The 18,777-nt window shown below is 41.6% G+C and overlaps 1 protein-coding gene across 3 annotated transcripts in view; it reads right to left on the bottom strand.

Moving 5' to 3' along the window:
- The window catches only part of fgf13a (fibroblast growth factor 13a), a 94,861-nt gene that overhangs the window by 49,346 nt on the left and 26,738 nt on the right, over positions 1 to 18,777 (bottom strand). For all 3 annotated transcript variants that reach the window (XM_023421673.2, XM_023421672.2, XM_023421675.2), the window contains one exon: positions 1,071 to 1,238. In XM_023421673.2, coding sequence (XP_023277441.1) covers positions 1,071 to 1,238 — 168 coding nt within the window. The remainder of the gene's footprint in view (positions 1 to 1,070; positions 1,239 to 18,777) is intronic.

The following is an 18,777-nucleotide window of genomic DNA, read 5'->3' on the forward strand; positions in this document are numbered from 1 at the left end:
CTGAGTGCCAGACAGTGCAGGGTATGGTAGCATGCTTAGAGCACAAAGGGATTTTTAATTTTTAAACTTTACTGCGTGGCCTAACTGTACAAAAGCTGAAACAGTGCGCGGGCATATCGTCATGCTGCTGCAAGCGCTACAGAAGGAAAAAGAAAAAGAGGTAGAGGAAAAGGTGAACAAGGTTGCGGAAGGGGGGGGGGGGGGGGGGGGGCGGTAAAGTTAAGCAGGGAAGGAAGGACGGAGGGAAGGAAGCACTGAGGGGGTAAACTGCAGCCAACAGGATTATAGAGCCACAGGCAGAAGCACAGGGAACAAGGGGGGGGGGGGGGACTTACTGACTTGCAGTTTGTAGCGGACTAGATCACCATTTAGTCGTGAAAATGAAACTGTTCAATCTCACATAGTCTTCAGGACAGGAAGATAAAAGAGTAACACCTTTTTTTGTTCTATGAGGCCAGTTGAAGTGGAAGCACATAGTGGAATTGCCAAGTCATTGAACTCATTAGGGCAGCAGCTGCCTCCATCTATAACCCCCTTTCTTCTTGCACTTTGTTTTGGTCTGTGCATGCGCCTCAGGGTGGCAACGACCGAGTTAATGGTTCGGGGTAGGGAGGGGTCGGCAGGAGCTACAGATGCTATGCTCCTCAGTCCAACATAAGGGCTGTACAGTCAAGACACACATACGCGCGCACACACACCCACACCCACACTCATATGAACACACCACACTGGACTGGGAGAGGTGCCCTCCTACAGGTTCTCTGCAAGCAAACATGCCCCAAGCATTCAGTCCTATACTATGCTCAAACACACACACACACACACACACAGGCACTCACTTGCGCGCACGCATACACGCGTTCATGCACAAACACACACATGCTAGAAAGGGGCAGAAGCACACCAGATGCTCTCTGAAAATGGGACAGGAATGAAAGAGAACTTAGTTTGGAGGGGCGGAGAACTATCAGTTCACACAGAATATGAGAGAGAGGGGAAAACAAGACGGGAGTGGGCAGGGGAGACGAGGAGCATCAGCAAATCAAAACAAGGAGGGGGTGCAAACAAACCTTCGGGCTCTGTGCTCTCTTTGTGGACGGCTTGCTTCAGCGGGCAGCAGAAGATTTCGTGACACTTAGCACGAAAGGGGGACCCTTTACTCCTTATATCCGCGGAGTGGATGGAGTCCTGCCGTAACATAATGTACTCCTGGGTACCTGGGGCAGCGTCATCCTGGACTGCGGTGGTGCCATAACAGAATGAACTGGGGTTAGAAAGCTCACCACACACAGAAACAAAAGAAAACAACAACAACAGCAAAAACACAAGGCAGAAACACAGGCAAATAAAAAGACATTAAACATTGGCAACAGCAATAGCTTTAAATAACATTACTATGTCACATAGTGACAGAGAGAAGTAAGAGAGAAGAGGGGGACAGAAGAGAGTAAGAAAGAAATAGACAGGCTTAGATCGAGAACACCAAGCTCACAAAATAATTCAAAGTAAACACAACCAAATACAAAACAGTGGGGGCTCAGTTAAATATATCCTTGGTTGCTGAAAAGGAAAAGTGATAAAATAGCACAAAGGGAAGATAAAGGGAAACAAGAACAGTTCGATGTTCAGAATCAGTGTTATGGCAGGCTTTTAGCGGGCACTGAACCAGGAGCTGCTGCACTTGAAATGAGGTGATTGTACGGCTGGTGGAGAAGTAAGAGGTTGTGGGATTGCAAGGCAAGCGTGCAGTCTGCTACTGTATATACCAAGTCAGCGTCGCTGGAACTGACTTCAGGTGGTGGGTGATTATGCCCCCCCCCCCTCCCCTCTTCGCCACATATCCACCCCATTTACTGTATGAGTTAGGCAAGCAGATGCAAAGGCATGCACAGGTCTCCAGGTCACACTGCGGTGGCCACATTTACTTTCATGAAGTCATGCTTTTACTGTAGGTTACATTAATGAGAGCTTGTGTACCATCACTCTGCATGTGTGTCTATAGGAATTCTGTCCTGGGATCCTGCATAAAGCCCTGTATCTCTGTCTGTATGTATTGGACCTACTGCAGCTGTCCTCTTCTGGGCACAGTCCCTGCTTGGCTTCGATCATTGACCTATTTTCTCTGTGTTGATGGATTAGCTACAAGCGAATCAGCCCAAATAAATTGTATCTTCTTTTCCTAATGGATTTGAGTACCATGCCTCTCTCTGACACATTTACTACTTAATGAAAATGACTATAGTGAAGGCTGTTAATCAGGAGCAACTATCGAACCACCCTAATGCTTAATCTCTCCCTCCCCCCTCCATTTGTAACATGTATGTCCAACATAATTATTTTCAATTTTCATTTTAACTAAATTCACCAGTAAAATGGCATCCTGAATAGTGTTAAAAAAAATTCACACGTAACTCATGACCCATTTTCCCCTAACACACAGACTTGTTCCTGATGACCTGATATCCACCATTTTCATGCTGTGAAAATATCAAAATCTTGTACTGCATGAAGCTAAACCTCAGCCAGCTTTATTCAGAAAGCCGAAACATGAATGGATTACAGTGCCGCCTCAGTGTCTGCTCGCAGTAAGAATACACCAAAGTACTAAATACGTAGATGGACTCCCACACACCGACTCCTCCATGTGCTGTAGTTTCACACGGAGTTCTTTTCTTCACAAAAATCAGATCAAGAACTACACACACGTTTGTCTCCCTATGGCTCAAACACAAACAAAAACACGAGGAAGAGAAAAAAAAAAATACAATACCACATGTATTAGAGGCACATGGGTCCACATTGTTTGAAATAGTCTTTAAAGGGGCAGGTAGAATTAGAAGATACTGAAACAAATGAGCAGAAAAAGCTGTGTGGTGAAAAGTAATAATTAGAATAGAAGAGCGCAGTGATTGAAAACATTAAAAATGACTTTGGTCCAGATCATGCCTAAAGAGAATGTAAATCGAAGCTTTACTGTAGGTAAAGAAAACACCCACCGCTACTGTATGTAAGCATAGTTTTATGAATGAATCCGGAATTCATTTGACTATACTGCTCTATTGACTACTGAGTAATAATCAGACCTGTGTGGGTGCAATGTTACTAGCAGCAAACTACAGAAAATTTCTGCTCTGTATTCATAAACCTGACACACTCACCCTTATTGATGCCAACTAGGAATAAAGAGCCAAAACCATTTGCTGCTGATAATTGGCTGTAGGTTTACTTTCATTCATAAAACCCTTTTACACACATAAAACACAATGTATTTCATTACAGCGAACTGTTCTCTAAAGTGGCCTGAACTGTTATTGGTCTTCCCACTCAAATTTCAAATTTAAATTCATATACATATTTCTTTTCTTTTTATATGTCTAGAAATATGTTGAATTTTTTTTCTAGATGTTGAGATCGGTCCGGGGTTTGAAGAGGCGGCATGTGAACTTAACTGGTAGGAACGTATCTGATGACTCTGGAGTTCTTGTATCTGGACTTAAATAAATGAACTCACTAGAGAACTGCAGATAGAATTACCAGGACAACACTATGTTCAGCTGAAAAAAAATGCCTTGAATGGGAGACCTGAAACACTCTCTTAGCGGGGCCCATAACCTCGGCCACAAGCGCTTAGGACATATCCAAAGCCAAAAAGAGCAGATCCACTATCCACTAGGCCAGCTTTTGCCTGACACAAGCATCCTTAGTGTTTTTACCCCATAAAACACACACACATATATACACACACGCACACACTTACAGGCAGCAGATAATCAGGGTTCCACACACCCAGTGCAATTAGTCACCACATGCCTTTTCTCCTGCGGGACAGTATTTCAGTGTCTCTTTCAGGCTGCTGAATAACCTGCTACACCAACACCTCCGCACCCACAGACAGTGCTGCAAACCCCACAGATACTGTCCAGAGCAGCCCCCTCACCTAGAAAATCACAGCAACACTGAAACTTTAATGGTGCTTTGGAATAGCAGAGAGGAGGACTAAGTTTCCTTCCAGGAATATGACCCCATTCTCTGCTCCTGAGGCACGGAGGTGCTACTACTGTACGTGAACCAGTAGACATTCAGCTAAATGAAAATACCATTAAACTCCTCGCAGAGAGATGGAAAACACTGTTGACAGGTTGAAATATAATCACTGATACTATTTCCCTGTTGCCCGATCAGTTTCTTTTTTCCCTGAACAACCCAATCAAAGAATGAGGGGTTTGTCTCATCTGTACAGGACAGGTGTTAAGGTGGACTGAGACACATCCACAGGTGAGCTGTTAAAAGACTGAACTTCACACTGCTCACTGGCACGAACATGAGTGCACTCTGTAGTTGCTTATTCTCTCTCTCTCATCCTCACTATCCTGTCCGCTCATGTTTAAGTATTCCCAACTGAGCCCAACTGCTGAGGTGGAAAATATGTGCATGTGTGGAAGGCAGGGAGAATAGACTTTTGCAAACTTCGACAAATGTCTGATTCCAGTCGCCGTTTATTAATGAGCCCGCTAACCGCCGGCTCATCAGCGGTAATAAAAATGAGTGACGGTGGAGCTAAGAGGACGAACAGGGGAGGGTTGGGCGCCATCTTTTACAGCCTGTCTCCTTCATCCTTGCCCCAGCCTTGATGAAGAGCACATATTGGGATTGAAGGATGCGTGATGGATGACAGAGCAGGGCCTGGGACCTCACTCTCTATCAGACCAGTCACTCAGAGTGAGCTGTCAACCAGGTTCATGATAGTCAGTGATCTACAGGCGCCAATGTTGCCACACTGGACCTTCAGCAGGCTGCAATAGCTGTCCTTGCCCCTCTAACTGGAATAAATCTTATAGTAAAGAGAAATGGGTACAAATAGAAGGGGGGGGGTGGTTGAGATGCATCCCGCTCTGGTTAGTTGCTCATCTATTTAAGGCCCCTTATGAATGACAGGGCATGCTCAGGTTTTATGGCAACAGTATAGAAGATGTGCTATCTATGTGGGCAGAATTTACCGTATGGAGTATGACGCAGGTGATAAGCAATGACTGTGCTTAGGAATGGGAATCGAGAACTGGATCCAGTTGAGAATCGGTTCCAAATTGTCCGAACCATTGGAATCCTATGCCCCCGAGCTGATCGATTCCTTTTATTGATACCTGCCTGTTTCTCAGAGCCGCGTGGGCCTGTATGCTCACAATGCAAGTTGCATTGGGCTCCGCATATTGCGCAATTTCAGTAAGAGCAATCAGGCAAACTTGTTCTCTCCTATTCAACCAAGCCATAGTATAAATAGTATTTCTATATTTGAACATTTCTGAAGGGAAATTAATAATAAAGTGCATCCATAGCCTATAGGCTCATGTTTATATTGTATAGCCAAAGCTAAGTCAAGTGTGAGTATGAGCTAAAAGTCAACCTTTTTTTTTTTATAAAGAATTATCAATTCTTTATAAAGATTTGATAAAGAAATAAAGAAAGAGGTATCAATAAATTGCCATTAATAAATGCTTATCAATTCCCATCCATAAAATCTTATCAATTCCCATCCCTAACTGTGCTGTGTGTATTTTCATGTGCGGATGCATCTGTATGATGGATGAGCAGGCTTAATGTGACAAAGCTTCATCAGTGACACCCAGGCTCACAAATGCCACCTGCGTCATGTTCAGAGGGAGTTCAAGGACATGTGTAATCAACTGAAGCACTGTCGGGTCCAGAGAAATAAACTACACTTCCATTTATGAGCTACAATTAACTCAAGTCATGGCTTATGTCCATCAAGAAAGTGGAACACTTTCATCATGACTTGACAGATAGCATACTCACTGAATTAGAATCAGAATTAAGCACAGAAACAGGTCTGTAGCCTGAGGTTTGTGTTTCAAAAATAGCCTGGCCTCGATGTGGTCTTACAAGGAGCAGAATCTAGCACATTGTCTTCTGGGATGCCTTCGGTTCAGCGTGGCTCCATCTCAAGAAAGAATAGTTTTATTTTGGTTGTAAGTCACCTTGCAGGCAGCAGAGAAAGTGAGTCGAGTTGAACTTGAGGTTTTCTTTGAAACGCAGAATGAGCTTGCATTTTTATTCATGCTCTCACATCCCTCTGAGCTCATTGTTTGTCTCTCTCTCCTTCTTTCTCTTTCTTCCTCTTGTTCTTTCTTCTTTTACCATTTTGTTACAAGCAGAGGCCCAGTAGAGTGACATGACTATTATTGCAGCCTTTTCTAATCAAGACATTAGTAGAGTGATCACTATTGAAATAAATATAACACTGTAATCAGTAACCTCAATTTCAGGTCTCACTGTTTCCATGACTATATGGAGGCTTTAATATACCTACATTGTTATCTTTAATTACATATTAAAAACATTTATGAGAGTCTAATTCCATTAGTATAAAGACAGCGTGATGCATAAAAGAGTACAGAGAAACAATTTCCACTAATGCTGACAATTACTTAAATGCAACACAATAATGTCATGGCTCCAGTCATGCTCTCTGCGCCAAAGCAATTCATTTAAGCTAATATGCAGGAAGTAAAGAAGCTATGAATCTGCCTCAGAGGGCAGTCAGCCATCTTATTATGCCTCCACGCCGCCGACAGCCGTGGCCAGAGGGATTATGCTTTCAGGTTGTATGTACATCGCATTCTCATGAATTTGATATCTCAGTAACGCCTTGAGGGAATTTGGTACAAATGTTCACTTGGACTAAAAGATGAACTGATTACCCTCATGTTCTTGTGAACGCGATATATATCAGAAAACGCCCAAAGGGAGGTTCATGACATCTGGCACAAAAATGCACTTGAACTCAAGGATGAACTGATTAGAATTTGGTGGTCAAAGGTCAAGATCACTCTGACAAAATTGAGGAAGCGGAGGTGTCCGCAGGTTATTTTATAACCTTGTTCATGCAATTAGACTTAAATGGAAAAAGCACAAGTGCAGTCAAATTTGTTGCTGTGGTCACAGGTGGACTCCACTGTTGGTGCTTTAAGGTTGTACTTTGAGGCCTGTATTTTTAATGTAGTGTATCTAACTTTTTATTTTTTTTAATTATGCATGAGATCAAATGTCCTACACTTAACTTAAAAATAATAGTTGTCGTAATATGGTACAATTTTGAATCATTTATTATTTCAGTGATTTTGCACAGGGGTGTACTCACTTTTGTTGTGTACCGTATGAGAAATGATTGCAAAGAAAGTGTAGCTAACTTAAATCCTGATTAAACCTATAGTCAGATTTGATGTGTTTTTCAGAGCCTGTAACACATTCAGACATATGGAGCCGCCTTTTGAGGCACATGCAGGCTCTGTGATGAGGGGTAATTATGGGCACGGAGCACACAGCCATATTGAGTAGAGTCACTTCTTCTCTGACAGACCCTCACATGTAGCGCAATATATAAGCCCCATCATCAGAGGTTTGATTGGGTGGTTTGTGAGTATGTGTCTCTGTCCAGAAGATGGGAATGAGCGTGGGGGGGGGGCCAAGAGTAATTCTTCTGCCTGCCAATACCTCATGTCTGCAGAGATGAATGTGATGAAACTGTTGGTGAAGGCCCTATGACAGACATATACAATGCTCCTATGAAAAAGTATTGATCCGACATCAATGAGTGGCCTTGTAGAGAGCCCATTTTGCCTCATTCTGAAAGCTTCCTTAGCCTCAGGGTTAGCAGTCCGCGCACACACTGATGTGACTTCCACTTGATGAGTCGGAGATATATGTTATATGCCATCTGTTTATGAGCATGTTTGTGTGTGGTGTTGGGGTGGGGGTGGGGTAGAAATGTAGAGCTGAAATGGGTTCAGTTTTCAGGAAGTAAGGGTTAGAGGGCCACTTTTAGTTGTCGAATTGTGAGCAGGGGTCAAAAACACTGCATGGGCACACATAGTCCATTAAGCACTCAAAATGGTGTTATAATATCCACTGCCACATCTAGACACAATGGCCATTGGGCATCTTCAAAAGGCTAAATCCTCTAACACTGTTCAACAGTAAAACAATGATGTGATTGATTTTGTTGTTGTTTTTTTTACCTGTTTGACCTGTGAACTGTTAAAATACAGTAAGATCTACTTTGAACACCTTATCACAGATTACATATATCCACAATAGAGTCTTATTTCCTCTGTTAAAGGAGGTTAAACTACCTAACAAGAAAAGATTAGCAAAAAGTCAGAAAAGCTGATATAAAAGAATCATAGCAGAACAGTACTTTCTTTATTATCCCATCAACAATCTCACAATCGCTGAGATTTATCTTCCCAAACATTTGGGACTTGAGGTAGAGCACCATATCAAAGTGTCACAATAGTAAACTACAATAGTAAACTACAAAATAGTAAACTACCTTGTTAATATTCTGTAGAGACGAACGCTTTTGAACAAAGTCTCTGTCCAAGTCCTGTCTTCAAAACTGTGCATCTCTCTGTTGTGATTTATAATCTATCTTGCCTGTCTTGTCTTGCCAATTACATATGAAGAGTTTGAGGATCTGACATTTACAACTGTGTATAGGACATTTCAGTCGTAGTCATATCTCCTCCTGAATACTTTAAGTTTGTGTTTTTTACCGACATTTCTCTTGACTTGACTCGGATGATGCAGTTGTGTTAGAAATGACACCTCCTTTGTTCTTTAAGTCCCACTCAAGGAGACTGACTACTGAACACAAATGTATATAACAATCCTTGCTTCACCTTTTCACCCTGTAAACTATTTTCACACCCAGTAGTTTTATAGCTAATGGAGGTTTAAATCCCTGGAATGCATCAGTTGGCTTGAAAATATGCCAAGTTGAGAAAAATCAATATGAAGAGACTATTTAGGTCCAAACTCGCTCACTCGCTCTCTCTATCAAACATACACACAAACACACACACACACACACACACACACACACACTATTTTTCAAAAGTTTTTTTAGTGTAACTTCAATATACTGCTTTGGATCTCAGTGACAGAGTGACAGCACATTCAGCACAACACTCAAAAACATTGCACACACGCATCTTATAGTCAAATTCAAAGTGAGGTTCGCTTTTAAATCAAATCAGAGCGTCCATGGATAGCTGCTGTTGAAGGACAAACTGTTTTTTCACTCGTGTTTTAAAAGTGTATAGAAATTGTTTTTACTGTAATTACTGATAAAGGACAACAAACTATGCAAAAGATCATGTAAAGACATGCTCACGCTCACACGCACGCACGCAGCGCACAAATGACCCAATAAAATATGGTCATGTTTACAACCTCCATCCCTATCATGGATTCAAATGGTTCATGGATATCGTGTCAACAGACAGGGATCAAACACACACTCCTGCTAAGGCGGATTAATGCTAAGGATCCCTTTCACGGCAATTAACAGCTGACAAGAGCAAATAGGATTGTAAAGCATACACTACAGCCTGCCGATCATTAGGCCTGTGAGATCTGAAAGACTGAAACACAGTGGGAAGAGGTTCAAGTGTAATAGGATCAACAAAGCCTGAGCAGTAAGTGACACCAAGTAGCTTATGATATATGTCAAATCCGCCTCAAATTCACATATGATTCTTATGTGTTCTATTCACGTTGATTCTATAGTTGCTGTCAATTGTAAAACCTCACACAATAAGGTTGCAAGGATGAAAGGACGTGTTGCCCATCCATCTCCCTGGGGTTTGACACCTGCTGATAGTGTGTTTTATGTGCAGTTCATCTCCAGTCAAGGATTTTAACAGGAAACATCTGTCTTCCTTTATGCATAAGACGATTAGCACAGTGTCGGCTACCTCCTCCACAGAATTATCATGAACTAGTGAGATGTACAGTACACACAATATGCCTTACCTAATTTATTACATTGAATATTACCCATTATGTCTTTATTATCACAACTAGAAACAAAAGTCGATTGCAGCTTTGAATTTGCAATGGAAATGGCTGTTAATGGTGTTTACCTCATACATTGTTCCTTATTTCATATGATCAAAACTTAAGCAATTCAGAATGTGAGATCAAAGAATCTAGAATAAAGTTTGACCTCCAAATATCTGTGGGGGGAAAAAAAAAAAGTTCCACAAGCCGACAAGAAAGAGAGCCAAATACTGGCTTTTCAAATGACACGTTCTGTTTTCTTGAAGGTGAAATATCAGTCTATAGCAGATGAGTGACTGTGTACTTGGCTCCAAGCAGCACATTTGTTGCTTCATGGTGAAAAACGTCTACGCCATTTGAATTCTCAGCCAAGGTATAAAGAGTGAAACATATTAATCACTTTGGGTTAGTCAGAATTTTTTTTTTTTTTTTTGCAAAGAGCACTTGTACTGCTAAGTTGAAGAATTTAAGAGCATAAATAAGGAGTTTAAATTATTACATTTATTTGAATACAAAAAGTACACTGTATTAGTAGCGTGAAGCTTCTTCCCTCACAAACTATGTGCTAATGGCGGGTAGAGAGAACACAGAGCAACAAGCGGCAAGTTTCATTTAGGCTTGACAATAAGTTACATGACCGGATCAGGTATGTGCATGGATGCATGGACGTGCCTCCACTTCCTGTTTCCTTCGCTTCAAATTGAAAGCCCTCTGCAAAGTCATGTAATTGCGACCTCATGACATTTCATTTTCCATAAAACTGCACAGCTGTAATGTAAAAACCACTTTAAAGTTTGCAAAAGTCACAAATGTGTCCTTCACTGGCCCCATGGTAGGAGTGGCCATAAATGCTCAACACAAAAAAAAAAAAAAGCTCTCAGAAAGCTGTAGTTTAGTGTGTTGCATAACATGAAGCGATCTCAGCATGAGAGAGACGCTGAGTCCGAGCTGCGGGATCATGAAGCCCAGGATAACTGTCAGCTACATTTCAGAGATCCATTTCCAGAGATCTGACCAGAGACCAAACTGTTGACACCTTACAAGCTGTGGAATAGCATCATACTTGACATTAAATACTCTCAAATCAACTATTTGAACCCACTGAATGCTACATTAAATGTGTACTTTGTTCTTGTTGGAATAAATAGCATTATATAATGGGAACAGTATACTTGCTTTCAGCAAGCTATTTAGCAGGGGCAGCGGTGACTGTCCCCAACCTTCTGTTCTGTCACAACCCTCAGTGCACTCAATGATGTCTCAGTGCACAGCTGTCTAAGTGCGCAAGCCCGTTGCACTCCCATCCATCGTCGCAAGTTAATGTTGGGTCGACAGGTTCTGGCTCAGTGCAGCATAACACCTCAGTGCTGCCAGACACTGAAAACTTGAATGATTTTTACTATGTTTAAAACGCAAATCTGCATCTATTTCTCTCTACATCTTCTACTTCCAGACAAAACACCTTTGGGCTCAAATTGACGTAAAGAACAATGGTGACACAAAAGATAGAGCCATTCCAAACAGGAAATCAGTAGATTCAGTGCAAGGTTTTGAATAGTTATGCAATTGGTTGTGAGCACCATATGATCATATCACCACTAAGCCTTCACAAGTTGTGACAAGCCTCTTTATTAATTACTTTACTGAAAAAAAAGTCCTTGATCCAAGCTTCTCTGCCAAGAACACAGTCTTTGGCAGAGCAGATATGGAGGGCAGCGTCTTGCTCTGCCCTCTGCCAACCAGATCGGATCCCAGATGGGCATCAAAACCACACACTCTTGCAGTTTATTAATGCACATTTACAGCCCTTCCTGTTCATTAGAAGAGGGAAGGTAGCAGAGGGAGAGGGGGTGGAGAAGGAAAGAGGAGGAGTGAAGGCATGTGTACAGTTTTAAAGAACAGGAGTAATAGGTGGAGCAGAGAAAAGGAGGGTGACCTTAAAACGCCTTTAGTGCGAGTCTCAGCACTGCAGAGATTTTACTGAATGTTTGCAGCAAACACTGCAGAGTCTTGAAAACTGTCATTAATGATGAACAATATTTTATGGAAACAGCAGGAAGGAGGGAAATGACAGATTTAAAGTTGAAGTGGACAATAAAAACAGCCATGCTGCCACTTGTTGTGCAGCTGTTTAACGCAGTTTGATCTGAATCTTTCACTTTGGATTTCTTTAAGTTCCCATGACATTAAGATGCACACTCTTTTTAAACTGATCGTGGTTAGACTAATTCAAGGGTGCTTTATTCATTTGTATTCATGTTTTTGAACTTTCAAAAACATTGTTGTTGATTTAGTTTCATTTTAAAATAGAGCTTTGAGCTTTTAAGTCATAATTATGGTTCCTACACACTTTCATTAATTACTAAATGGGTTATAATTCTGGTAAGTTTCTACAGAGTGTGAAGTGTGTTTGCTTGTGTAAAGATGTTCTTTGCTGCCAGATGAGGATGAATTTCAATGAACAATTAAACCCTTGGAGAAACTCTAATAACCACCAATAAAACACATGATAAACTCTATAGCATTTAATAGACACAGACTTTATGAAGCTTGGCAAGCTGCACAGCACTCACAATAATAATCGAGTTAAATTGATTTCCAGTTGTTTCTAGTGTTCCCTCAGCATTTTTAATGTGTGCAATGTGTTTGGATGGCAGAAAATGTGTTTTTGTTAAATAGTTAATTTTTGTGTCCCATCACAATAATGATTGTGTTGCGACTGAGTTACAGTAAGCACTGTTCCATATGTCCTCTTGGATTATATGGTGTGTTAAAACATTGCGAGTTACGTTACCAATCAGCTGAGACAGAGTTTATTTATGAGGAGATGAGCTGTTGAGGTGTTGGTCAGGCACTGGCGAGTTGCATACAACCTGTGATTTTTTACACGTGCTTTGTGTTTTAATCATGTGTAATGACTTAATCTATACAATTAAACATGTTCCTACCTGTACCAGTCCAACGATCAAATAAAATCAGATAAAAATTGCTGAAGGAAACCATGGGAACAGAGAACTCGGAGAAGAAGAGTAAGAAGATCGAACATGAGCCCCTTACTCTACCACAAAAATGGATAGAATAAAAAAAAAACACTATCAGAGAAAAAGATTATGCTGGTATTATGGCTAACCCTTCTGCTATATTAACAAGTGATGAACACACTGTCAATTCCAATTGACCCAAGAGTCCCAACTAGCTTGGCCTTGATGCAGGATTACATAAAGGATTCAAATCCAGGCATTCAGAAAGAGGAGATTTAGGAACAGCTACCGCCAACGCTATCTGAATCATCAAATATATGGGATTAGTGTTTGATGGCTCAGTTTCCTGATGATGCATTTTAAGAGGGACAAAATCCACACATACACACACACACATCCATCCCTTAGTTGTTTTGCTTGTGTCGGGTTGGGAAAACATCCAGGCATTTGTTACGCTTTGTGATGGGAACCACAGCAACAGACTGGAAGGGAAAAAAGAAAAGCAAGAAAGAACAGGAGACCACCAAGTTCTGTCTTCCTGTCTCAGCTCTGAGACCACAGTGGTCCATCTGAACTTTAGTGATAGGTGGAGCTCACCGATCAAACTTGCACGTGCCGTAATTTGATAATTCAATGGTTTTCTCTAATTCTATTATAATTCCACTAACACTCGTCTTTTGCAATTCTTTTATATATGAAGATGCTAATCCTTCATACATTTTATAAAATTACATCTACTGTAACATGGAAAATTGGCTGATTTGAAGCAAAGACTTGAAAACAACCCAGAAATGCCGTTAATCTGACCCAGAAAGATGTAGAAATAGATTCATGCTGAAAAAGAGATTACTGTATATAGTGATTTATTTATTTTTTGGCAGGTTTATGGAATGACCCTTTCTGCAGCAGTCAGCAACTTGTAATGCAATCGAGAATCCTCATCCTGTCTCATACAATAAACGATAAACGATTAATTGTCGTTGTCATTTTCAAAAAACATTTTCCAAGCTCTGTGGTCTGACTCCAGGCGGATTCTGTTCACTCGCAGCTGTTCCCCCAGCATGAACGTTTCCTACCTCATCAGCCAATTCCCAGCTGTTAACCTATCATGTGCTCGACACACGTTCCCACACACCCACATACCCACATACTTGAATAGTCAACCAGAAGAAAAGGGGTTAAGAGGCACAACGAAGGCTGGTGCCAGTGGCAGTCATCGGTGATAATTATGCCAGAATAGTTGTCCTCATGCTATACAGCCCCCCAAAGGGAGATCTAGCGCTCGGTACCACCCCAGGTGGGAATGTATCAAGAGAGACAGAGTTACTGAGTACAGGCCATGTCGGCCACCATGGTGCTGCACGGCTTCACAGAAAAATCTCACTCTTATCTGCTGGTTTTCTACAACACATGCTACCTCTTCATGTTCTGTGTGTGTTTGTGTGTGTGTGTGTGTATGGGGGGTTGACTCTAAGCCGGGTCTACATTGTTAGACACAGACCAGGATCAGCTATAGTCCACTGTTTGTCTCTTCTGTATTGAAATGTCGGTTATTCAGTCAGATTTTTGTCTATAACTAAATGTTTTGCTCAGTCTATCAAACTCTCATGACCTTTTTATGAGCTTTGTATCCATGAATCTTTTAGTGCCCAACAGAAGATGTCCATAGGAAAGGTGACTGTCTAATTTTGTCATCCTGTCCAAATACTACACAACCTCCAATCTGCCCGTACCATGAAAACAACAACCTGTTCTGTGAGATCTGTCACTTTGAAGAAATCACACCAGAGCTGTAGCATGTAACGCCCACATCACAGCACAACAGCAATGACCACAGTATCTGCTCTGCTGTTTGCGGTGAGGTCATGATCTCTGGTCATCTCGCTTTTTATGTTTCTCAGAACAGATTCACACAATTTTTTGTGTGTGCGTGCGCGTGCGCAGTGTGTCTATGCTTGTGTAACAAATATCACAGTGCATATTGCAATGTGTGTAGGCAGGCTTGTCCGGGGAGTCCATCTGCCCAAGGGGCCTCAGGGCTTCTGGAGACTGTGCACGAACACGTACGTGTGTGCGTGTGTGCAAGTGGATGCACATACACAGTGCATACAAAGCCCTAATCCAGATTTTACTGTGTCGTGACCTATACTGTAGCTTGAAATCATCGTAACTAAGTGGATTGACATTTTCAAGGATTACATGTTACAAGAATTACTGCCATTTGTGATACTGGAGTAAAAGATTCACTGAAAGCCACCAAAAAAAAAAAAAAAAAACTACAGGATAACATAACGTATCCATCAACCATCAGGCTGCTGTTTCATATACTTTCCTGTTGCTGCTCACAGTTAACACTGTAGCTACTCGTGCTGCTGGGTGTTCTCGCAGAATACTACTGAAATCTTGTTTGAAGAATTGACAGTTGAATGCAGAGAGATAACTATATTATGAATTCAGTGACTTGATGTTTAAAACATCACAACAATCTTTCATTTATTAATGTTACTTGTTTCCATACATCAGTAGATACATTGATTCCCCAAGATAATTTAACAGTAAATTGCTAAATAAAGCATTTGATGTCAAAGGATGGACTGTGAGTTTGTGGGGTATTTTTAGTCTGAGTGTGCACATGAAGTTTTGTCTGTCTGTACACAGTATTTGAGTAATATTCTCTGGATAATAAGTGTGTGTTTGTGTGTGTTGGACCTACCTTTCCACCCGAGCCCCCTGTGAGACATGTACACTGCACTGGTCTTATCCCAAGTGGCGCTATCAGACTTAACACTAATTCACCACAGCAAAGGCTGTCCAAACACATGTGCACACAAGCCTATACACCACCAGCTTCAGGGCGCTTCTTTACGTATGTCTGCCTTCAGCTGATAGCTCTAGATGTTAATTGATTATGTGTCCCCTTAGAATGAATGTGGAACAACAGGTGAATAAATTAAAAATCCTCTTGAATGGCACAGAGAAAATCACGCCAGATGAACTCTGTAGCCTTCTATATAGAATTTCATAAAAAACTGTGTCACCAGCTGCTTTCAAGCAGGTAAGACTGTAGAAGGAACTATAGATAATCAGGGAAAATGACAAAGTTTAATGTAAAAAAATGAACTTAACACTGGATGTGATGAGAGCATGCTAAAAAATATGATCCATACCACATCCCTCTAATTTATCAAATACAGAATGTTTAACTTAAAACCTTAAAAGTAAACAAATGTTTGGACCAAGGGTCGGTGTGATAAATAAATGATGGCTACAAAGAGCTGCAATTCTGAGTTGAGGTTCAGTTCTGGTTCTGACTCTACCAGGTTTTTGTGTGTGTGTGTGTGTGTGTGTGTGTGTGTGTGTGTGTGTGTGTGTGTGTGGAGGGGGTAGGCTGGGCATTAGTTGATGCTAACAGCGTTTTATGACTACACAGAACCCATTACACAGTTGAGGAGTACAGCAGAGGGAGAGACGGGGGAGTGTAGGATTTAGCTCTACACCAAGACATGAATTATGCAGTCGGGCCATACAGACGTGTAGCTGAGTATCTTTTATAAATGCCTTACAGAGGCAAAGCAAGTTTAACTCACATTTCCTCCCGCCACTCAGTGCTACACATCGAGAGAGAGTGAGTGAGGGAGGGAGGAAGAAGAGAAAGGGTATCTGAGCAGAAGCTTCTGGCACCACCCATGATAAAAACTGACATCCGAGAGCGATGCAGCAAAAAGAGTTCATTCCATCCGTACGCAGGCACTGCACTTGACGGATTTAAAAATGATACATAGAGTAGAGTTCTCCCTCCCTCACTTTGATCCCGTGTGAGGGTTTTACAAGAATCGCACTCAGTCATAAGCATAAATAGGGCAAGGGGGCACCATCTGCGCAAATTTGAGATGAATGAGGGGGTCGTCATGTTAAGCCCTGCAGATGGTGACCAATCAAAAACACAAGTGCTGTAAGTGGCTACTTGTGTTTTATTCAAGCATTATACCCTGTGATTTTAAGGACAATTCACACAAGAGCTCCACAGAGGATCAGGTGGCGTGTGTGTGCGTGTGCGCAAACGTGTAAGTCCAGGTGTACTGGCATGCAAATAATTGTATGTGAAAAAGAAAGAGAAGTGAGAAAAAGAGAGAAACAGCGCGCATGTGTGTGTCCAACGCTGAGTCAAGCTCCAGGCTAGGTTTACTATCTGGTGTTTACAGAGAGCCTGATCAGAGGGATTACAATTACACAGGAACTGCTTAAGACAGCTGCTTTACTCAGCGTTATCAAACCACCCACGCTCGCCATACGCTGACACCCAACAACACACACACACACACACACACACACACACACACAACAAGTGGTAAATGGAAATCTACACCCTTCCCGGTATTTACGAGCACTTGTAATACCAACAGGTGACTAAACAGGGTGCTGTTCGTTTTATTGACAACATTTCTCCAGAGATTACTTGCATCCACACATTCCCAGCAGACGAGACAAACGGTGTCTGAAAATAGCATTATATAACAGTTCACACAGTGCCAGATTACAGGTTCTTGTAACTGTTTACAAACTTCAAACACTAATAGTAGTCTCTATGACAAAGCTCATCAATTAAGTATCTAAAGTTGGATTTACTGGATACTTGACTCAAGGGAATAACACCACTCCCGCCATAGATACCAGTTACATAAGGTTTGATTTATAATCCAGCATCTGCTGTGCAATTGCTGTGTTTACGTTCCGTCATTCACAGTGATAAAGAGCTGTCTTCACTATCAACAACCTTTACTGGGAAACTCAGAAACTTGTAGAAGAAAACAGATGCAGCTCAAGCTGCGCAATCATCATTCTTGCGGTCTGCATGCAGAATCACCGTATCTGCTGTAGCAATGTATAGTTATGTTTTTGAGGAGGTGCATGTTAGCTGCAACGTAGCGATGGCAGCTATATGCATACAGTAGGCTCCATAGCTGTACCTTAATCCCTTAACTCACAACTATAAATCCATTTAAAATAGGCCTAAATCTGTATTCATTCCTCTGGAGCATCTGATTGCCAAATGCACCAATTGAGTCTAAAAACCATGTAAAACACTACAATTTTCAGTTTCAACAGACTTGGGTCAGTTCCACAGCTATCAAGTAAATCAAGCGTACCACTTTTGGACTGATCCCTAAGAAGATGTAGAAAATTTGCTTAAACCCTGGCCCAAACCACTGGAGAAAAGTTGGTGATAAAATGACAGAAGAATAAAACTAAATCGGCAGGGGTTCACGTGGTCCCAGCAGCTATCCTTAACACAGCAACAAATTTAATCCTTAACACGAGGAAAACGACAGAAGCCAATAGCTGCAATATTTATTGATATCATATTAGAGGGAGGTGACAGGGGACAGTGGGAGGTGAAGGAGAGCACCAGTTGTCGATGATCCCCGTGTGAAAATGGTTTGTAACTGAAAACCGCTTGTTACCCCGCAGTCTTCCAGAACAGTCTGCACTGTGAGGCCTGCAGGGGAGCAGCTGGAGAGCCAGACCGGATCTGTCTCAGGTTTTAGCTCCAGCTTCATGTTTTTTTTTAAATATATATATATATATATATATATATATATAACCTCATTGATTTAATTCATTTATTCACTCATTGATTGCTGGTGGATGAATGGGGTGGCTGAACTGATTCGAATACCTAGCCAGCACTTGCGCCTTTTTCCATCTGCGTAGCAAGATTATTGTGTTCTTCCCTCATTAATGGTCCCACAGCTGTGTTGGGTGTTTGTGTGTGTATTTGAACAGCCACCTCTGATGAGCAGAAGCCAAGGCCAAAAAAAACACTAAACTGCTCCACAGCGTTGCAGATAATCACCATGACAACATCCACGGCTTAAAAGGAGAAACCAGATAGAATGGCTGGAGTAGCGACTTTGCAGTGTGACAGAAATCTATCAAA

This window comes from Seriola lalandi, unplaced genomic scaffold (assembly GCF_002814215.2).
Source record: "Seriola lalandi dorsalis isolate HSWRI2012SDOR001 ecotype SW California unplaced genomic scaffold, Sedor1 jcf7180002054673, whole genome shotgun sequence".
In the NCBI taxonomy this organism is placed as follows: domain Eukaryota; kingdom Metazoa; phylum Chordata; class Actinopteri; order Carangiformes; family Carangidae; genus Seriola; species Seriola lalandi.